We start from the raw sequence: 23,189 nt of genomic DNA on the forward strand, positions 1-23,189 counted from the left end.
AATTTTTGCAACAAAAAATAAATATCACGTGTTAATAAATAACTATTATTATTAGTGGAAAATAAAAATAATTAAAAATAAATATTGCAGAACCCTTCTAAACAAATAACTTAAAAGACAGATGGGAAAGCAACATTTTGTTAAAAAAAAAAAAAAAAAAAAAAAATACCTTAAAATAATCAAATTTATTTAACAATAAATTAATAATTGCAAATTTAAAAATTAAATAAATGTCGTGATGCAATGGGTTCGAGTGTCACTTTCGACATGTTGTTTATGTGGAAGCCATTGACTTTAGGCATTGGAATCGTCACGAGAATACAAAATTTGCACGTATTTTTAATAACTATATATATTTACATCTAATTATCAAAATTATTCATCGTACTGTACAGATCTCATCAGATAATTTATCTTTCAACAGATGTATAATAATTTTGGACATGTATGGAACTGAAAGGATACCGAACATCGCAACCATGTTTAGGTCAATATGTCGTGGTCATGATAATGCAAACATAATGTTCGATAAAATTATTTATGTTATCTTTCGATTTTATGTTTGATTTTTAAGTGTTGTTGGTTTAAAAAATTAAAAGAAAATTATTAAAATAATTCAAGTAATGTTGGTATTAATAATTATTTATTGCACGTCGCAATAATAAAATGACAACTATTTAAATAAATAATAAAAAAAGAGTAAATATTTTGTATTATTTTTTTTTCTTTTAATTTGAATTATATTAAAGTTCATAAATATAATATTTAAGGTGTATTTTACATTAATAATAAGTTTGTTAAAATTAATTGATATAATTTTTTTTTCTATTATTGTTGAATATTTCTTATTTTAATTAATATTTTCTTAATTTATATTTAATAAATGATTTTTAATATTTCCACAAGCGTTGGAAAAAGAAAAAAGAAAAAAAAATTGTAAAACAAAAATAAAATAAACATGAATTCCGATATCTCGAACTCTGAGGGGTTTCGAACTCTCGGCAGCGTCTCCCGCCAAGCTCCTCCCGCGCCGGAACTCTGCAGGCTGCAGCCACCGCTCTCATTGCGAATTTGTTCCATTCTTCTCCATCGCCATGAATTGCTTCGGATTTCTGTCTAATTTCTACCGTCCAGATTTCTCTCAGAACCGATCATTTGGTTCCCTAGATGTAATTGATGCTTTCGGGGGGATAACTCGTTCTTTCTGTACCAATCGGATCGCCTCAGTGGAATGTGGCCCAGCCATACTGTCATTTTCGGCTAGGGGCGGTGGCGGCAGCGAAATTTCACTATGTTTTCCAATTGAATGACGGTATGACTTACACTTGTGATCAGATTTGTAAAATGTTCTTTGTCGAAATTTGATAGCGTGTTTGTTTATGTACGCTGGAATTTATATCACTCAGATTGAAGTAAGTAGAATTTTATATAGCAAGTTTTTCATATTTTATTAGAAGAAAAGGTCGTTGTGTCTGTCGGCCTCAAAGCTTTGTTCATCTTAGAGAAGAGATGTTTGGTCAAATTTATCTAAATTAATTAAATATTTGTCTGATGTGAGTTGTGACCTTTCATGGATATTTTAATCTTGCACCTCAACTGATGGAGGCAATAACTAAATGATTGCCTACCCTTAGCCCATCAATTTAGAGACATAGAGATAGAGTTTCAGAAGTCAACTAGCTGAAAAACAAGTTTGCAATGGAGACAAACAAAGCTTCTTAGTTTCATTTAGACCATTGAAGAATCTCCTGTTCTGTGTCTGTCTTCTCTAATTTTCTTGATGGGATCCCTGTTGTTCATCCCTGTAATATTCTTTTTTCTGCCTCTGGCCTCCAGTATATCCTATACCGAATTCGTATACCCGAATTTTGTGGCTTCCAACATCAACTTTGCTGACAATGGTGGTGCCTTCTTGTTCTCTCGCAATAAAACTTACAAGGCGGCTATTGTCAACCCTCTGGCTAAAGAAGGCAGCTTCTACTTTTGTGTTACTCATGTGCCCTCCAACACAATCATCTGGTCTGCTAACCGTAATGATCCGGTATCAAGCACTGGTAATGTTAATATTAGTAGTAAGGGAATTTCCATAACTGATCCGGATGGTAATCTGAGATGGTCAACTCCACAATTACAATCAGCGGTATATGCGTTGAGGCTAACCGAAATCGGTAATCTTGTCTTACTTGATCGATCAAATGTTTCCCTTTGGGAAAGTTTCCATTATCCAACTGACACCATTGTAGTTGGGCAATCTTTTCCTGTTGGTACTGTGCTGCTCAGCTCAATCTCAAGTTCAGACTTGTCAAGCAGTAATTATAGTTTTTCGGTTGCTGCATCTGATGCTATGCTGCAATGGTATGGACAAATCTACTGGAAATTATCCATGGATCCAAATGCTTTTATAAACTCAAATGCTGTAGTGGAACATATGATACTAAATGCAACTGGTCTCTACCTGTTGGCTCGTAACAGTTCTGTTATCGTAATTGAAGTCGTCTTGCCCCATTCTGACTTTCGAATAGCCAAATTGGAGTCGACAGGCCAGTTTACTATCAAGAGCTTTTCCAGTGCTGGTTGGACACAAGAATTCATAGGGCCAGTTGACAGTTGTCAAGTTCCTTTCTTTTGTGGTCAAGTTGGTCTTTGCAATGAGGACAGTGCAACCAACAGCCCTAGTTGTTCCTGTCCATCAAGTTTTCACACAGTTCCACCAAGCTCGGGTGGTTGGGGCTGTAAACCAATTGATCATTCCATTGTTTTGGCTTCTCCTTGCAACTCCTCTAGAGGTGGAGAAGAGATAAAATCAGCAGCCTTTTCGTATTTGAGCTTGGGATATGGTATAGAATATTTTGCAATTGATTTCTCTGAGCCGGCTAGATATGGAGAGAATATCCCATCCTGTCAAGCTCTCTGTTCAAAGGAATGCTCGTGTTTGGGCATATTCTATGGAAATACATCAGGTTCTTGCTACATGATCAAAGACAGGTTTGGGTCAATCAGACAGAGTAGTTCATTTGTGAATGATCTGCTGGGCTATGTTAAAGTTCAAGTTGGATCTACTCCATCAAGGTTCAACGGTGAAGAAAAACATAATTTTCCACTAGCCGCTCTTATTCTCTTGCCAATTTCTGGGTTTCTCATATTGTTAACTCTATATTTCCTTTGGTGGAGGAGACGGTTAATCTCAAAGAGGATACAGATAAAATTAGGCGATGTTAGCTCACGTGCTTCGGTAGATTTGGATGCCTTTTTCATCCCAGGTTTGCCTAGAAGGTTTTCTTTGGAAGAACTGGCGGCTGCAACGGATAATTTTAAAGTCCAGATAGGTTCCGGGGGTTTTGGTTCAGTTTTCAAAGGTATACTTCCTGACAAAACTGTTGTGGCTGTGAAAAAAATTACAAATTTAGGCATTGAAGGGAAAAAAGAATTCTGCACTGAGATTGCAGTCATTGGGAACATACATCATACAAATTTGGTCAAGTTGAAAGGGTTTTGTGCCCAAGGAAGAGAACGCCTTCTTGTTTACGAGTATATGAATCGTGGTTCATTAGACCGTACCCTTTTTGGCAATGGACCAGCTCTAGAATGGCAAGAGAGATACGATATAGCAGTTGGGACTGCGCGTGGGCTTTCGTATTTGCATAGAGGTTGTGAGCACAAAATCATTCATTGTGATGTCAAACCAGAAAATATTTTATTGCACGACTCTTCTCAGGCAAAAATATCTGATTTTGGTCTTTCAAAGCTTCTAGCACCTGAACAATCAGGTCTATTTACAACAATGAGAGGCACTCGTGGTTATCTTGCACCAGAATGGCTCACTAATTCAGCCATTTCAGAAAAAACCGATGTCTATAGCTATGGCATGGTGCTATTAGAAGTTGTAAGTGGGAGGAAGAATTGCACAACACGATCCCATGACCATAGCTTGGATGGCAGTGATAGTTCAGGCTGCCAATCATCATCTTCAACAGGATTAGGACTGGTTTATTTTCCTTTATTCGCATTGGAGATGCACGAGCAAGGAAAGTACTTGGAGCTTGCCGATCCACGCCTAGAGGGGCGTGTGACGTATGAAGAGGTGAAGAAATTAGTTTGCATTGCTTTGTGTTGTGTTCAAGAGGAACCTGCACTAAGGCCTAGTATGGATACAGTAGTCAGCATGTTGGAAGGTGGGATTCCTTTAAGTCAGCCCAGAAATGAGTCATTGAATTTCTTGCGCTTTTATGGGCGTAGGTTCACTGAGGCTTCAACAATAGAGGAGGAGAGGAACCAAAATGGGTCTGTAATATATTCACCAACAAATGCGCTCCCTAGTTGTATGAGTGGTTCAAACTACTTCTTTTCTTACATGTCTTCGCAGCAGGTCTCAGGCCCAAGATGATAGCTTGTCTCATAATGAAGACTTCCATCTGCTCTGGCTAATGCTGTGTAATTTTACATCTTGCGAGTCACTCAACAGCTCGTGTAAAGGCTTGTAGTCTTTCTTAAGTAAATAGAACACATTGAGCTTCTTCACATGTGATCCCTGTAATTTGCATAACTTGAGTTGCTGTTCATTGAGCCTCTTATGTTACTCGTTAAACAGGATTATATTGTTTAGCTGTGGACTCCATTGGTAAAGGCGTTTGTGAAATTGACATTGTTTGAATTGGCTGCTCATATTGTTTCAATATTTTGATTAACTTAGCAACCATTTAGAATGGCAGGTACAACCTTTGAGTTAAAAAGTGAGATGACTTTAATAATGCAGTCAAGAAGACCGCTTTGATGCCACCAGCAGAGAAGAGGGACAATGTCACCATAAAAGCTCTCCAGGTTCCATGCCATATCCTTCATGTTGTATTACTTTTTCGCTTTCATTTATTGCATTCATAATGTATTGTTTCTCGTATTTTCTAGGAGTACGACCGTTTTGTTAAAATCATGTATTCACCTGGTAAACTTGAAATACTTCAAAATTAACTATAGGGTGCGACTAGTCGTGAATTCTTAATACTCGGAGTTATATGTTATATAAGTCATTGTGTTACCTTTCTTCCTTGCAAGGCTATATAACATTGCTTTCAATCTCTCTGCTTTTGTTTTCTAAAACCTGTTTTCTATGAGCAGGGCTAGAGGATTGGGTATACGTCGTCCGGCCAACGACAACATGAATTCAAGTTGGCTGACTTACTCAACGGTGAGAGTGAGTGTCACACAATCACTTACAAACATGTCGAAAAAGTGCGATTGTGACACTAAACACCTTTATTCACATAAGGCTATGGCCTAAACTCGAAAAGGGGTAGAAATGCTGGGCCTCCAATAGTCATTAACTGTCCATTTTTGCTTTGCCTACCCTGATCATAGATCATAGGTAAAAGACCACTTGGTTTAAATAATGTAAGAAGGATATGTTTTGATGAATCACAAAACAGAGAAGGGGATTGGTCCACCTACAACTGCAACATATCTCTTAAATGTTGCAAGAAAAAAACATGTTTAGGTAGATAATAATGCATTTTTCTAAATTACTTTTAAGTTCGTCGCAGATACAGGTGTTTACAAATGAAAAATACACGTTTTACCCGATATTTATAGAAATGTAAATTAAAACGTTAAATCAAGACATTATTAAAATTATATATTTATTACTCATAAGATTAAGTGATTAAAAGTACGTTCGATATTGATTTTAAATTTTTGAATATGATCAAAGTGATTCTAATAATTTTAAAACCGCTCCTAAACAAACTCTAAAATCGTTTGCATTTTGTGGCAATGATCTTAGATTTGCTATCTTTGGTGACCCCATCTTATTTATTGGTTTGCCTCCCCTTGTGATTACCTCTCCGTGGTCCGACCTCCTTTTTACCCTCTTACGTGCCCCCACCACCTTCTAAGTCATAAATGATCTTTTTAAAATGTTAAAAATATATATTTTCGACTTTTCTTTCGACATGACTAAATTAACAAAAGGACATAGCTTTAATACCACGTTAAAAATAAAGGAAACTCTCATGGTTTTACTTTTGGTTCCCCACCCCAAAATGACTCGTACCAATAGAGACAATATTCCTCACTTATATACCCACGATCTTCTCCTTAACGAGCCAACGTGAGTGTAACAGCCCAAACCCACCGCTAGCAGATATTATTCTCTTTGGATTTTCCCTTTTGTGTGTCCCCCTCAAGATTTTAAAAACGCATCTGCTACGGAGAGGTCTCCACACCCTTATAAACAATGTTTCGTTCTCCTCTCCAACCAATGTGAGATCTTGCAATCTACACCCCCGGGATCCAACATTCTTGCTAGCACTCGTTCCCCTCTCCAATGGATGTGGGATCTCACAATGAGACTCGAACAATTCTCAACAATTATATCGTACATTTTCTTAAAACATCTAACACTATTGATCCACTTCTTAACCGAAAGTATACGGTTTGAACTAATTTAATTATGTTCAAATTGACGATTAAACAAAGTTGGAGTTCGATTAAGACGTGCACATTGTTGTTAATTTAAGAGCTAAATACATGAAGTTGGAGTTCGGTTGATTATGAACGTGCTTAAATTCTAATTAATCTGTCAAGTAGGGATTAGAAAAATAGAACATATATTACTTTAATTTTACTTCGTTGAAGAATGTAATTAAGATGGGGAATCTATGTTTTTTTTTTCTCGGGTCATTAGAGCGGTTTGGAGGATGAATTGGGTCGGTTCAATTGAGTCGGGTTATGACATTTTTTTAGATCAAACCCAATTGTTCCGTTCTAAATTTTTTCAATATAAACAATTTTTATTAAATAATGAACCAAACTCAACCCAACCCAATCATAAATTTTTCAAGATGGGGTGGTTCCCGTCCTTTATTAAATATTTTATTTTTAATAAAAATAAAATATTAGTTCGTAAAATACTTATGTTCAATCCAATCTAATATAGTTTAAGAGTGACACACGAACCAATCTAACCATAAAGTTTTCATCTATTTGAACCTAATTCAGTCCAATCCAAATCGTACGGAGCACGGTTTAGAAGGATCGAGTTTTTTCTCGTTATTTAATTCGTTGACACCCCACTCCAACAACCCTCAATCCCTTTCAAACTATTGACTTAATTTTGTTTTTTTCTTTTTTTTAGACAAGTTGTTATGTGTTTTCCATTGCGTTTACATGTTGGATGATCTTAACCTTAATTATATATATATATATATATATATATATATATATATATAATGTTATATAAATATTATGTCGATTCCTTAATAATAAAAATAGTTTTATTTAATTTTCTGTCTCGGGAATTATATTATTTAGTAAATTCGATAATTTTAAGAAAATGTGTTATTACACGTAAAATTAAAAGTTCATATTTTTAAAATTTATAAATTACATGAAAATTTAAAAAATTTAATTTATAATTTAATCATCGACAAGTAAATGAAGAATACATGAATAAACTGAGATCACGCATCGTGAGAATAAAATAATTAAAAAATAATTTTATTTAATATAAAATTGATTGATTAAAAATTTTAGAAGTAAATGAAGCATTTCCGAAGTGCGATCCACGAGAAAGTTGACTTATAAATGAGCATGTTACGGTGGATCCCTGGATCATGTGATAGCCGTTGGATCCAGATCCAGATCGCTTTTTACTCGACTTGACCAATATACCCCTCCACGACACGTCACGCTACTTGACCCCCTTTTGTACAACTGGCAGTCACGCACCACACGCCGTTTCTCATCTTTGGACTCACTAATTTTTATGATTAGCCTCCCTAATACGGAATGTTTAGTCACTAATTTAATCCCACCTCTTTCCCGGTTTCTCGGAAACATTTAAAATATTAAAAAATATATATATAAATTTACGTAACATATTCTCCGCTTTTGACCTGTTACGTATCGTTGTCAGCCTTACGATTTTAAAATGTATCTGTTAGGGAGAGATTTTCACGCCTTATAACAAATTTTTCGTTCTAATTTGGAAGCCCATCGTTCTGGATGGTACAGTGTTTGATGTCTAGCTCTGATACCATTTGTAACAGCTCAAAAGCATCGCTAGCAGATATTAAGTCCAAATAAAATAATATTTACTAGCGATGAGCTTGAGTTGTTACAAAATTGATGACTCGTTCCTTTTAACATCGTCATTTTATGTATTCCTAAAACTAAATTTGTCTTCAGAGACACCGTAGATTAAACATGTGTCATAAATCTGACCACCAACACGTCTTTTTAGCATATTTTGTCATTACTTAGGCCAAACAGAGATTGGCCCTCGAGTGCAAAGGGCAGAAGGGAGCTTGACTGCAAGACCCACTTGTCGAGCAGGGACGAAAGTCGGCCTTAGTGATCCGACGATGTTGAGTGGAAGGGCTGTCGCTCAACGGATAAAAGTTACTATATAGATAACAAACTAATCTTCCCTAAGAGCTCACATAGACGAGAAGGTTTGGCAACTCGATTTCGGCTCTTCGCCACTTGAGGCTGTAGTATGTTCTAAGGATTGGGCTATTCGCCCATTAAACACAATACGTGAGTTGGGTTCAGAACATCATGAGACAGTTCAATCCATATCCAGTGTGGGCGTTAGAGCATTGAGAGGACCTTTCCTTAATACAAGAGGACTGAGAAGGACGCATCTCTAGTGTACCAGTTATCGTGCCCACTGTAAACCCTGGGTAGCCAAGATGAGTTCTCCCATTATTTTTCCTTAAAAAACCTCAGTAACCATGTTTTGTCCCGGCTCACATTTTTCCTAAGAAAATCATCAGTGGGTCATCTAACATAAGATTACTTCAAGCTAAAACCCGTTTAACTTTTCAGCTCACATGATTAAAAAATAAAAAAAAAACGATACACCTTATTAATATATACAGTAATTATCAATTAATATATTTTGAACTACGTTCGAACGGAGTATTATTTTATTAATATTTGACCATGTGCTCCCTCTAGAGACATTATAGTTGATAGCCATATATAATGCTACATCTAGGTTTTAACATTAATAATGTAAATAATATAGTCTACGAATCATTAGAATTTATATCAATTAATTTTTTATTTTTTTTACCGTCCTTTCCTTATTATATTATAATTGGTAAATAGTAAAAAATTCCTCTTATTTATCTCCAAGTGTACTTGTAAATGTTGTAATTTAAAATAAATTTTAACCTTTTTCAACCCTTTATTTATTTACTTAATTTACATTTTTTAAAAACTATTAAATATACAAAATATAATAATTATTAAAATATATATTATAAAAGGGTTTGGAGAGGACACGTGGCAAAATAAATGTCAGAAGTTGTCAGATGGCTTTGGCATATTATCATTTAATAATTGTGTTGGAAATTTTATTTCAGGTCCCACTATCAAATTAAATTCCCTCCATATAATTTAACTGAATTATTTTTCACTTTTTTTTTTTATTTATTTAATACACAATTTCCTTTTTATTTTATTTTATTTTTATTTAAATCGCTCAAATGTCTCATCATTTCTAATTATTAAAATTTGAAAATTTATATTTAATTTCTTAATATCTTAAATTTTTTTTTTATTATTATTATTAAAAGTGAGTAAAATAAATATTTTAATTCGAGAATAAAATTTAAACCATATTTAATTTAAATAACAACCTCGTTAAATATATAAATGGTAACACGAGATTTGAATAGAAAGTGTTCGGATAATTACATTTTTTTATCGCACTATTATCAATGATTGTGTTACTGTCATTTTTTAGAATATTCTTATTCTCTAACAAACTCCAAACAAATTAACTCATAATATTACCCATTTAAAGTAAGTTAATAACACAGTAAATTTCATAAATGGTAATATGAGTTGTGCTCATAATATTACCATTAGAGTAATAATTGAGTTATAATGTGGTTTATATGAGTAAAGTTTATATTTATCCATTTCTAATAATCTAATTAATTGTCCGTAATTAAAATATTATAAAATTTAACATAGATGGTCAGAATTTCAGATGGGACGGTTACAAATGTCAAATGTCAACCAAACCCAACATTTATAGTTTGTGTTTGACAATACGAGTTAGTCAAACTCTCGAGAAATTTAAAATTTAAAATTAAAAAAATTTAAAGTTAAAAATTTTAATTTCGAATAAAGGGAAATAAAAGAGAGAAAGTACTGACTAACACGTTTATTCGATTATTGGTATTTAAAAAATTACTAATTTCAACTAATAAATAAATAATTAAGCTAATATAGACAAATGGGGGAATGTCATTAGTCAATGCATTAAAAATGAATTAAAAATTATTAATTACAATTAAATAAATACTTTACAAAGAGAAAATGTCGTAAAGGATAAAAATGGAAATACCCATCTGACTTTTCTGATAAAGCGACATCAATTTTTTTCCTTTTCTTTTTTAAAAAATAAAGAAAAAGACAATTAACGGAATAAACTTTTAAATTTCAAATTTTAAATAAAAACAATTTATAATAAATTGATAAATTAGTTTTTGATGGTAAATAATTTGTTCCTATTACCACAAATTCATTTCCCAAAATAATATTTAATTTACATTGATTTTTTTCCATGTATTTTATTTAAAAGTAAGGTTGATTAAAAAACATTATAGGTAAAAAAATTAAAAAATAAAGATATAATTAGATATATTCACGAGACAAGCCAGAATAAGGAAGCCTCCCCTGTCCGGTCATCCATCTTCTATCTATTTCATCGTAAAATTTCTTATTTATTTTTATGGGAATATATTTTTATTTTTCAATATAATTTCTATTAATTGGGGACAAAATATAGTAAACGAGAGAAATCTCTGTTCATTCTCTCTCTCTGATGTTATAGTTATTATATATTAAATGGTTAATTAATTGTGATGTCGAGGAGAGTCAACCACAATTTACAAGGGTGTGGAACCTTTACTTAGTAGACGTGTTTTAAAGCCTTGAGGGGAAGGGAAAAATCCAAAGGAGACAATATATGTTAATGGTGGATGAGGACAATATCCACTAACGGTGGATCTCGGCCGTTGAATTAATATTTAGAAATAAATGATAATTACATTAATATTTTGGGGGAAAGGGAGGGATGTTGGAAATATAAAAAAAAAACGGAAAATTATTGGAATTGGAAAAAGAAAAAAAAAAGGAAAAAAAAAGGGAAAATTGATGCTTTTGAGAGGAAAAGAAAAGAAACGTACGTAATTACCAAAAATGCCCTTTGTTATTTAAAGAATATGTTAAGGGTAACGGAATTGGGAAAAACAAAAGAGGAAATTACGGAAATGCCCTTTATATTAAAATAAAAAAATAAAAAAAATAATCAGTCAAACTCAGTGCCCACTGGATATCATATAAAATGTATCTCTTACTTATTGCTCTGTCTTCACTAATCTCACTTTTTTTCTCTGCAATTCTCTCTGCAAATCTCACTTTCTCTCTCTACTTTCTCTCTCTTGTTTCTCTCTCTTGTTTCTCTCTCTATCTAGTGGACCTTCCCGAAATCAGGGACGCCCATTAGCCCACCATTGATGCAGTTCAGCCTCACTCCACTATCCCCACATTGCCCATTTCATCTCTCTGTTTTGGGTTTGTTTCATTTTCTGTTTCTTTAACCGACACTGATTCGAAGGGAGTGTGTGAATCTGTTTGTAGCATTTTCTTAATCGCATTGAAATGAAACCCAAAACCCTTCATTACCAGTGCGATGGTGGACAGAGTAGTGGTAGTAGCTCTCCGAGTCCTCCTCATTCGCCGCCGCGTTATGCTTCAAAGGGTCGTCGGAAGTTAAGGTCGAAACCCCATTATTATCTGCCGCTCCGGGAACTGTTTGTCGGTGGGTTCAATTTCAGGTTTAGTTTTAGACATATGGTGCTTCTTCCTCTGCTTTATATCTCTGGTTTGATTATGTGTGTTGGCCCTTTCTCTTCTTTTGGCGGTCAACCCTCGCCGCCTGGCTCGCTCTATCGTAGCCATCGTATGTATCACTTGCTCCGGCGTCATATTCAATCTGATAATTCCTCTGCGATTCAGGTTCGATCCTCTTCTACTTCATTTTTCTTTTTCTTTTTGTGGGTTTTTACTGAAATGGTGGAATCGTTTAGAACTTGGGGGATTTGTAGCTGTTCTTTTAATGATTTGTTCATGTGCTGTGTTGCTGTAACTCTGTTGAAATGTGTATGATTTTGCTTGCAGATGGCATCGGTTTGGAAGTATAAAAGGCTGAAAGAGAGGAAGCCATGTTCGAATTCTACAGCTTCTCAGCTGCATGTGGGTATGCAAGCTGCTGAGTTGATCAATAAGGATGCTACTACTTACTTGATTGTTGATGCTAATGGTGGACTCAACCAGCAACGCTCTGCTGTATGTGTTTTTTCATATTTCTAATGAATGGCTTACTGTTTTGTTAACTTGTTCTTGATGATTCTTGCATCGAAGTATTTAGTTTCGATTATTTGATTGGCATGTTTGTATGTTCATGTTTGTTCTTGGTTTGGCAGATCTGCAATGCGGTGGCTGTGGCAGGGCTTCTAAATGCTATTCTAGTTATTCCTCGGTTTGAGTTCCATAATGTTTGGAAGGATTCAAGGTATGGTTATGGAGTTTTTGTTTCATAGTACTAAGCTTGTGAGATCCCAGTTTGGTTGGGAGGAGATCAAAACATTCTTCATAAGGGGAAGCCTTGTAAAAACCTTGAGGGGAAGCCTGAAAGTGAAAACTCAAAGAGGACAATATTTGCTAGCTGTAGGCTTGAGCTGTTACAAATAGTATTAGAGCTAGACACCGGGAGATGTGCCAGCGAGGAGGCTGAGCCTCAAAGGGGGATGGACATGAGGCGGTGTGCCAACAAGGACGCTGGGTCTTGAAATGGGGTGGATTGGGGGGTTTCACTACGATTGGATAAGGGAATGAGGGCTAGCGAGGACGCTAGGCCTCGGAGGGGGGTGGATTGTGAGATCCCACATCGGTTGGGAGGAGAACCTTGAGGGGAAGTCCGAAAGGGAAAGCCCAAAGAGGACAATATTTGTTAGCGGTGGGCTTGAGCTATTACCAATGGTATCAGAGCCAATTTCCAACTGATATGCCAGCGAGGAGGCTGAGCCGGACATGAGGTGGTGTGCCAGCAAGGACGTTGGGTCTCGAAGGGGGGTGGATTGGGGGTCCCACATTGATTGGAGAAAAGAACGAATGCCAGCGAAGTCGTTGAGCTTCGAAGGAGGTGGATTGTGAGATCCCACATCAGTTGGGGAAGAGAACGAAACATTCTTTATAAGGGTGTGGAAACCTCTTCCTAGCATACGCGTTTTAAAACCCTTGAGAGGAAGCTCGAAAGGGAAAGCCCAAAGAAGACAATATTTGCCAACAGTGGGCTTGAGCGGTTACAGAGCTCCACCCCCCAAGATCTTTTAGAACTGAAAGATTATAGACGTAAACTTAGAACGTAAAGTTTCGCCCGAACAACCAACACAAACTTTTAGTGCACTACAATAACTAGTTATATGGTTATTTACATGTATATTCCCGAAGTTCTGGTTGAATATTCAAAGTTCGAATTCGAAGAACACCCCCGAAATTCTACAATGCTATGTTAACGTTTTATAGCTCAAAATCATTACAAGTGTGATGAATTTGTTCTACCTGCGTTCTTAGAACATATTGAACTCCTCTCTCATTTTTCTTCTTCTTTTTCAAATATTTTCAGTAAGTTTGGTGATATTTATGATGAAGATCATTTCATAGCTGCCCTTGACGGTCATGTGAAAGTTGTCAAAGAGCTACCAGAGGCTTTAATGCAAAGATATGATTACAACATTTCTAACATACCTAACTTTCACGTACAAGCTTTGTCCACTGCTAACTATTACTTGGGAGAAGTTCTACCTGTTTTGCAAAGGGAAAGGTACTCATCGATATCATTTTGGTACTCATCAATATCATTTTGCTACCCATCAAGCCTTTTATGCTCTACTTGTGACTGAGAACTAAGGGAAACTCTGCTGCAGGGTATTAAGATTGTCCCCTTTTGCCAACAGATTGGCCATGAACGTTCCACCCGAAATCCAATTCTTAAGATGCTTGGCAAATTACGAAGCATTGAGGTTCTCGTCTCCCATTCTGACTTTTGCTCGTTCACTAGTTAGCCAGATGATCGAAAAGAGCTCAAGGGATAATGGGAAGTATGTTTCGGTCCATCTACGGTTCGAGGAGGTACTAATGCTTTTTAGTCATCTTCTAGACGAGTTATTTATTCATGCCTCATTTGATAACGATTTCATATCTCGTATCTGAACTTCAGGACATGGTAGCTTTCTCGTGTTGTGTATATGATGGAGGTGAAGCTGAAAAAGTCGATATGGATTCGATTCGAGAGAGAGGATGGAGGAAAAAGTTCAAACTCAAAGAACATCTTATTTCGCCTAGTCTTAACCGAGTTAATGGAAAGTGCCCGTTAACCCCGTTAGAGGTACCTAGAATGATCCGTTTTGTTCTCTTTGTGCAAAAGTTGTATCCTTTAAACCAATTTCCCTATGTTTTACATTTTGAACGTTGTTCTTCGTGTTAGGTTGGAATGATGTTGCGCGGTATGGGATTCGATAATAACACTTCGATTTATTTGGCTTCGGGTAAGTTATACAAACCAGAGAGATATTTAGCTCCATTACAGGAGATGTTTCCTCTCTTGCATACAAAGGAATCACTTGCAACCCCAGATGAACTTGCTCCTTTTATGGTAAGTTTATTGTTTCAATCCTTGTGGCTTTATAAGATTTTAGCGCATCTGTGACTGCCTGATAAACCGTTTATCTATTTCTATAAGATTGTGAGATCCCACGTTGGTTGGGGAGGGAACGAAGCATTCCTTATAAGGGTGTGGAAACCTCTCCATAGTAGATGCGTTTTAAAACCATGAGGTTGACGGTGCTACGTAATGGGCTAAAGCAGACAATATCTACTAGCGGTGGGCTCAGGCTATTACAAATGGTATCAGTACCGGCAAGGATGCTAGGTCCTCGAGGAAGGATTGTGAGATCCCCACATTGGTTGGAGAGGAGAAAGAAACATCTTTTTATAAGGGTGTGGAAACCTTTCCCTAGTAGACGCGTTTTAAAACCTTGAGGCTCACGACGATACATAATGGGCCAAAGTGGACAATATCTTCTAGCCGTGAGCTTGAGCTTACAAATGTTATCAGAGCCAGACACTGGGCGGTGTGCCAGCGAGGACACTGGGCCCCCAAGGGGGAGGATTGTGAAATCCCACATTGGTTGGAGAGGGGAATGAAGCATTCCTTATAAGAGTGCGGTAACCTCTCCCTAGTAGACACGTTTTAAAACCGTTAGGCTGATGACAATACGTAACGAGCAAAAGTGGACAATATCTACTAGGGGTGGGTTTGAGCGGTTACAAATGGTATAAGAGCCAGACACCGAGAGGTGTGCCAGCAAGGACGTTGGGCCCCCAAGGGGGGAGGATTGTGAGATCCCACATGGGTCGGAGAGGGGAACGCTTAGGGGAACGAAGCATTCCTTATAAGGGTGTGGAAGCCTCTCTTTAGTAGACGCTTTTTAAAACCGTGAGGTTGACGGCTATACATAACGGACCAAAGCGGACAATGTCTACAGTGTTTGCTTGCTCCGCCATCTTCCTCAATTCAACTCAAAAGCTCTTATAAGTTCGAAACTAAAATCCTCAAACGTGTTAGGAAGCGAGGCCATAATTTATACGAACATCGCAACAAATTACTTTTACTCGAGAATTCATCTGTGCAAAGTACTAATAGTTAGCATAATTTTCATTGTCAGGAATATTCTTCAAGAATGGCTGCTTTGGATTACATGGTATGCTTGTTAAGCGAGGTCTTCGTAACGACTCAAGGAGGTAACTTCCCACATTTCCTAATGGGGCACAGGCGGTTCCTTTACAACGGGCACGCCAAGACGATCAAACCCGATAAGCGAAAGCTAGCCATTTTAATGGATGATAGAATCAAATTGAGGTACTCAGCATCCATGAGCTTTATGACTGTGTATTGACACTGATCACTGAAAAGATGACTTCATATCATGTTGATCTTACAGCTGGAGAGAATTCAAGGAACACATGGGGGTAATGCTTGCGGAGAGCGACCGAAAGGGGCTGATGGTACCTCGAATCAGACGATTCAACCGAAAAACGTCTGTCTATACGTACCCTTTACCCGAATGCAGATGTCTGCAAAAACCCCACAACACAAACACCACAGATAACAAGTATATGCTCGATCAGCTCTTTGAATCTGTGAGATAGCGAGCGGATTACCCCTCCATTGCTCTAAATTTTGCTCGGTGTAGATAGACGTCGTTGCTATCTTGGTAGGTCGGATGAAGAAGCAAGTTAACGTCGAAAATGAAAGGTAATGATTTCTTAGTTTGTTCTTGATTGAGCTTGAATCTAAACCTCCCCCTTTCTTTGTTGAAGTGTTCTTGATGATAACTGTATATAGCCAGAGGCATGTCTGGAAATATGTACATTTTAAAGCTAAAACATTTCACAAACCTTGGAAGCTTGAAGCTTGAAATAATGCGATTGAATCCTTGTAACCATACGTATGCTATCAAAGTCGTATTTGGATAAAGTTGTTGACTTTGACTGACCGACCTACATTCTCGAACGTCAATGTTTGGGTTTTGATAGGATGACACAAGTAGTAGATTAGGCAATGGTTGGTTATTGATACCAAATCACGTTACACCCATCAGCTCTCACAATCGTCGTGCTCTTTTGAGACTAGTAACTTGATTAAGTTAGCCAAATGCTTCTAACCCTGCTCTCGGAAAATGGGTTAGAGAATGTTTTGAGAAACAACATTGACAAACTATAACTCAAATAGGAAGAATTGACGGTTAATGACATCTTTTGACATGAAGTAACATGCATGGACAAACATGACCAAGTGGGTCATGTAAGATGAACCAGAAGTGGGGTTACAGTGCAACTATGTGCTAACCTAGATCCCACAAAGGGTATTAGTCGATTAAGACAGCAGAACAGTAGTCATAGAAGTGGAAATCTACTAACTTGCCGAAGCGACTAACCCCAAAAATGGATGTACGGAAGCGCGAGACTTATACCCGACCGGTGGTCGGGGCAAGTGCGAAAATCAAGAAAGAAGTGCAATAGGGCCATCCACTACTTGCAAATGGGCCACAAAGTGAAAGTGAGCCAACACCACATTTGCTCATGTCTTTGCCTTTGATGATTCATCTTGCACAATCCATTGCACCAAAAAATTCCCACACAAACCCACGTCAACAAAATTAAAAAAAACATAGAGGTTTAATCGTTACGACGGTTTCAATCGAGGTAGCTCGTTGATAACACATTCAAAGTAAATTTCAATCCACGAGAGACGATGATCTATTAAAAGAATCTTCCACCAGCGTGGTACTCGACCGTCGACCTTTCGATGCTTAAGTCAATGTCAAGTTCAAGCTTCACCGCTCCCCGGAGCTGGTGAATTTAATTAATTATTTTTTGGAAAATATAAAAAAAATTAAAAAAAAATTAAAAAAAAAAAACCATATTTTCTTAAAGGGAATCTCTATATNCAACACGGTCCAGAGAATAAAGTTCAATACAAAAAAAAAAAAAAAAAAAAAAAAAAAAAAAAAAAAAAAAAAAAAAAAAAAAAAAAAAAAAAAAAAANATTTAGGTAAATAAAGAAGGAAAGGAGGTTAAAGATGTAATTAGACATAAGAAATCTGATGGCGCGGCGCTGAAGCCGATCCTAGGCGATTCCGTCACGTCACGATGGGAGCTTAGGAAGAAGGGAATAAAAATAGAGACAGTATGGTTGGAAATTTGAGAAATTAATGAAAAATAATAATAAATGTCATTAATTTTTTTTTTTTTTTTAAAGAATTAAATTAAATGAGTTCATAACTCGGGATTGGATCGTTAACAATGTTCCCTAGGCAGAGCTGTCGAATTGAAAATTTCTACAGTTTCTGCGCTTTCTATTTTGGGTATGAAGATGGAGACGAAGCTTGAATGAGAGAGTGTTGGATTCCGTCAGATTTTCAGAGAGATATTCGCCGGAGATGCTCTTGAAGCAACTGAAATACGTCCAGGGATCTTCAGGTGGGAGAAAACTGGTTACCCAGGTGATGAAATGCAGCGCTGATTGCTGGAGAGAGTGAAGGGGAGGAGGGAAAATGCGAGACAACGACACCCGGAAGTTGATTGTTGCTCCGCCTGTTGTAATCGTTGGTCGGAATCGTTCTCAAGTTGGGAATAGAAGGGTTACTCCGACCACCATTATAACAACGCAATCTACAGCGACGACGGCTGTTTCGACGACGACGACTACTAGGTCGGCGACCGTCGTGGAGAAGCATCTGCCGAACGGAGATCGTTACACGGGGAGTTTCTCGGGGGGAGTTCCGCACGGATTGGGGAAGTATTTGTGGGCGGACGGGTGTATGTACGAGGGTGAGTGGCGGAGAGGAAAGGCGTCGGGGAAAGGGAAATTTTCTTGGCCTTCTGGAGCAACCTACGACGGCGAATTCAAATCGGGTTTAATGGAGGGAATCGGTACTTTTATTGGATCTGACGGAGATTCGTATCGTGGATCGTGGAGTTCAGATCGGAAACATGGATTAGGGAAGAAACGGTATACGAACGGCGATTTCTACGAAGGGAGTTGGAGGAAAAATCTCCAAGACGGCCATGGCCGATACGTTTGGAAGAATGGAAACGAGTATGTCGGCGAGTGGAAGAACGGCGTGATTTCTGGTCGGGGTGTTTTAACATGGGCGAACGGGAATCGCTATGATGGGCAATGGGACAACGGAGTTTCTAAAGGGAACGGGAGTTTCATTTGTGCCGACAGTAGCTGGAATAAGAACTTGACCATCACATTACGGAAGAGATCATCGGTGGATATAGCAAGAGGGAGTGTAACAGAGAGGAATTTCCCTAGAATTTGCATATGGGAATCCGATGGTGAAGCCGGAGATATCACCTGTGAAATCATTGATCATGTAGAGGCATCGATGTTGTACAGGGATCGTGATCTTTTCCGGCAGTTTAGGAGGAGCCCCTGCTGCTTCTCCGGCGAGGCCAAGAAACCAGGCCAGACCATTTCTAAAGGACACAAGAATTATGAACTGATGCTTAATCTCCAGTTGGGTATCAGGTAAGTTCATGAAATGGATCATGTGCTTTAGACATTTACTGTGGATTCTGATATCACCATGTTGCTATGTTCTTTAGACATTCCGTTGGAAAGCATTCTTCAGTGGTGCGTGAGCTGAAGTCCAGTGACTTTGATCCAAGGGAGAAATTCTGGACGAGGTTCCCAACCGAAGGGTCGAAAACGACACCGCCCCACACATCAGTCGAGTTTCGTTGGAAGGACTACTGCCCTGTTGTGTTCAGGTAACCATTACTGCTCTGAATCCTGATATTCTGCAGATCCACGTTTCTAATTGATCTTTACAGATGCTTGCGGGAGCTGTTCGATGTCGATCCTGCCGATTATATGCTAGCAATTTGTGGGAATGATGCCCTCAGGGAGTTTTCATCGCCAGGAAAGAGTGGGAGCTTCTTTTATCTCACACAGGATGATAGATTCATGATAAAAACAGTGAAGAAATCTGAAGCAAAGGTCAGTTGCTTCCTTGAATTGTTCATCTTGTTATAAGTGCCACTTGCATAATGCTATACACTTCTGGCATACTCAGGTGCTTATCAGGATGCTTGCAAGCTATTATCAGCATGTCTCCCGCTATCAAGATTCACTTGTGACAAAGTTTTTTGGTATACATTGCATCAAGCCAACAGGTGGGCAAAAGGTAAACATCATCAAGAGTGTTATGTTGTTTAGATTCATTACATGTTCTTCAAGAATTCACAATGATATCTAATCTGTTCTTGTGGGAACTAGACTCGGTTCGTTGTGATGGGCAACTTATTCTGCTCGGAATATCGAATCCATAGACGATTCGACTTGAAAGGATCGTCCCATGGCCGGACAACGGGTACTCCTGAGGGGGAGATTGATGAAACCACAACTTTGAAGGATCTTGATCTTAATTTCGTGTTTCGCCTTCAATCCAACTGGTTTAGTGACTTTATGAAGTAAGTGTTATAAGCTCTTTCGTCTTCGTTACGCTATGCTTATGGAAACCTTATTATTATCGAACTTTTGGTTAGACAAATCGATCGAGACTGCAAGTTCTTGGAATCTGAAGGCATCATGGATTACAGTCTTTTGGTTGGTCTTCACTTTCGTGATGATAATACATACAACAAAATGGGGTTATCTCCATTTCTATTGCGAACTGGTATGATATCCTTGTTCTTTCATTATGAGCCTTGGAGGTGGTCATCCAAGACGCATTAGAATACTGATTTAGAAGACTTGTGGTGTTTGCAGGCAATAAAGATTCATACCAGAATGAGAAGTTCATGCTTGGCCATCGTTTCCTTGAAGCGGAGTTACGAGATATGGACCGAGTCTTATCTGGACGGTGCGTTTCTACTCCTATGAACTCGTCTAAGAGTGAATATTAAAGAGCATGTGATGATTAATGTTGGCCATAAATTTGGGACTATTGGGGTATCAATTATTTCTGCAATGAATTGTATTGTTTTTCTCTGATAAATGGGTGACATGGGTTGTCTATACCACATCATGGGGCTATTTAGTAGGTTATCGATGGTATTAGAGTGAGACACTGAGCGGTGTGCTAGCGAGGACACTAAGTCTCGAAGGGGGGTAGATTGTGAGATCCCACTTCGATTGGAGAGAGGAACGAGTGCCAGTGAGGCGCTGGGCCCCAAAGGGGGATTGATTGTAAGATTCCACATCGGTTGGAGAGGGGAAGAAACTGTAACAACCTTTCGAAGTTATTGTCCCGCTAGCAAATATTGTCCTCTTTAGGCTTTCCCTTTCGAAGTTACTGTCCAAGCCCACGCTGACACTCCTTCTTCCCTTCTCCGATCGATGTGGTGGAGGCCAGTGTCCTTGCAGGCACACCGCCTCGTGTCCACCCCCTTTTGGGCTCAACCTCCTCGTTGACACATCACTCGGTGCTTGGCTCTGATACCATTTGTAACAGTCTAAGCCCACCACTAGCCGATATTGTCCTCTTTGGGCTTCCTCTTTCATGGTTTCCCTCACGGTTTTAAAAACGTGTCTGCTAGGGAGAGGTTTCCACACCCTTATAAAGAATATTTTTTTCTCCTCTCCAACCGATGTGAGATCTCACAGAAGCATGTTTTATAAGAGTGTGGAAACCTCTCCCTAACATACGCGTTTTGAATGTCTAAAGAGGACGATATCTACAAACAGTGGACGTGGGTCATTACAGTAGGACATAAACACGTTATGGTCCTAGTATTTCTCTTTCCCCATAATTACGAGCTCTTTTTTGCTCAATCCAATTGGTTTTTGGCAGTTGAGGATAATTATGACACATTGTAATCAATGATTCTCCATTATATTAACCTTTTGTCTATTATTTTCTTCACCATTGAGGCAAGAACTTGTTGTAGATCAGTACAAACCATGCCATGTAGTAGTAAACCACATTCATACACTGATATAGTCTATCATTTCATTTGCTGTTATCAGGAAGTCATTGATCAGATTAGGAGCTAACATGCCAGCAAGAGCCGAGCGATTAGCTCGACGTAGCGACTTCGATCAGTACACCCCAGGTGGAATGAACCATCTAACCCCATCTCGCAGTGGAGAGATCTATGAAGTAGTCCTCTACTTTGGGATCATTGACATCTTACAAGATTACGACATAACCAAGAAACTGGAACACGCATACAAGTCCTTACAAGCTGACCCCACTTCAATCTCAGCTGTTGATCCTAAACTCTACTCCAAACGGTTCAGAGACTTCATTGGCAGAATATTTATTGAAGACAGGTAGTGAAAGGGATTAGTTCAATATCAAGATTAATGCTGTCTGGTTGAATTAGGGACCAGAACCCTGCTAGCTGCTGCTGCACACGGATGGGTGTAGCAAACGCTTTGATCAGGCCCAGAACTTCGATGTCGACGTCGATGTCGTGGGGCGGGGCGGGGCGGGGCGGTTTGAAACACAAGCATAGTCAATGGGCTGTGGCTCAATTCTCCGGCCCCTTCCCTTTCAAAATGCTCTTTTTTCCATGTGGGTATTGGCCTTTTCAGGTTTTGGACGCCATGGAAAGCAGAGAAAGGTGCAGAAAAGATGGCGTTGGTGACCCAATTCCCATCCTGGTTCTTGTTTCTTGCCCACTTCGTTTACTTGTCCTTTCCTTCCTTCTTTGGATCTTTCCTTCTCTCACTGTTCTTGTACTGTTTGGACTGTAAATTTTTAATCAAATTCTTTCTTCTCTCTCTCTCCTCCTTTAAATTAAATTTTAAACGAGAACTGAGGAGAGAGAAGAATGAATTAAGCTGCTCATTGGTTTAAGCCATGAATGAGTAACAAAGTGTGGTATGGAAAGTGCGGATCTTCGAATATAAGCTACCAACTAACTCGGGATGTCACAAATGCCTAACATCAGGTGGTGTGTCAACGAAGACACTGGCCCTCAGAGGAGTAGATTGTGAAATCTCTCATGAACGAAATAGAAATCTCTTCTTAACAAAAAGAGGACGGTTACAAATTTTGATTATGGTCGATATAAAATATTCCGCAAGATCTTTATATTTTAAATCAAATTTCATAATTCTCTCCGACCAAGAAATATTATTATTATTATTTTAAGAAATAATAAATAATGAGATAAAGAAAAAAAAAAGGAAGGAAAAAGAACAGGGATCAGATAAGATTGACGAAAGGGTAGTTACGTTATTCCGGAGAAATTGGAAGGGTAATTATGTCATTTCAGAAAGAATTGGGAGTCGAGCTAGTACGGAGATGAAAGAGGTAGGCTAGGGTGCGGCCGCTCACAGAGTTTCATTTTTGGATTGTGCTTGGTGGGGCCACGTGGCATTAATCGAAAAGTATGATAAATTAATGCAATGGTTTCAATAATTAATGATGTTACATTATTTTGAATTAATAGCTTTATTTATTATTTGTTTATTGATTTATTGATTTATTGATTTACACCTTCCTCTATAATTGCTAAATTATTTAATTTATTTGGATGCCTTCCTTTTTTTTTTTTTTTTTTTTTTTTTTTTTTTTTTTTTTTTTTTTTTT

The 23,189-nt window shown here is 37.8% G+C and overlaps 3 protein-coding genes across 4 annotated transcripts; all 3 read left to right on the forward strand.

The window, feature by feature from the left end:
* The first annotated feature begins 1,318 nt into the window (after window positions 1-1,318).
* Window positions 1,319-4,651, forward strand: LOC111796459 (G-type lectin S-receptor-like serine/threonine-protein kinase At5g35370). The gene has a single exon (XM_023679071.1). It carries the CDS (start codon window positions 1,781-1,783, stop codon window positions 4,382-4,384), a length of 2,604 nt encoding a protein of 867 aa, XP_023534839.1. The 5' UTR covers window positions 1,319-1,780; the 3' UTR covers window positions 4,385-4,651.
* A 6,769-nt stretch (window positions 4,652-11,420) lies between these two features.
* Window positions 11,421-16,582, forward strand: LOC111796704 (O-fucosyltransferase 10-like). Its single transcript, XM_023679444.1, has 9 exons — window positions 11,421-12,030; window positions 12,193-12,360; window positions 12,498-12,586; window positions 13,700-13,897; window positions 14,001-14,205; window positions 14,294-14,461; window positions 14,561-14,728; window positions 15,801-15,994; window positions 16,077-16,582. The coding sequence occupies exons 1-9, from the start codon at window positions 11,674-11,676 to the stop codon at window positions 16,282-16,284; spliced, it is 1,755 nt and encodes a 584-aa protein (XP_023535212.1). The 5' UTR covers window positions 11,421-11,673; the 3' UTR covers window positions 16,285-16,582.
* Window positions 16,583-17,880: 1,298 nt separating this feature from the next.
* Window positions 17,881-22,484, forward strand: LOC111797132 (phosphatidylinositol 4-phosphate 5-kinase 1-like). 2 transcript variants are annotated; one of them, XM_023680039.1, is made up of 9 exons: window positions 17,881-18,112; window positions 18,145-19,174; window positions 19,252-19,416; window positions 19,480-19,645; window positions 19,722-19,832; window positions 19,925-20,118; window positions 20,194-20,324; window positions 20,417-20,510; window positions 21,617-22,484. In XM_023680039.1, exons 2-9 carry the CDS (start codon window positions 18,192-18,194, stop codon window positions 21,924-21,926), a joined length of 2,154 nt encoding a protein of 717 aa, XP_023535807.1. In that variant the 5' UTR covers window positions 17,881-18,112; window positions 18,145-18,191; the 3' UTR covers window positions 21,927-22,484. The 2 variants fall into 2 exon arrangements, with proteins under 2 accessions (XP_023535807.1, XP_023535805.1); XM_023680037.1 differs by having other exon boundaries at window positions 17,881-19,174.
* Window positions 22,485-23,189: the final 705 nt, after the last annotated feature.

The sequence above is a fragment of the Cucurbita pepo genome, chromosome LG06 (assembly GCF_002806865.2).
Source record: "Cucurbita pepo subsp. pepo cultivar mu-cu-16 chromosome LG06, ASM280686v2, whole genome shotgun sequence".
Classification (NCBI taxonomy): domain Eukaryota; kingdom Viridiplantae; phylum Streptophyta; class Magnoliopsida; order Cucurbitales; family Cucurbitaceae; genus Cucurbita; species Cucurbita pepo.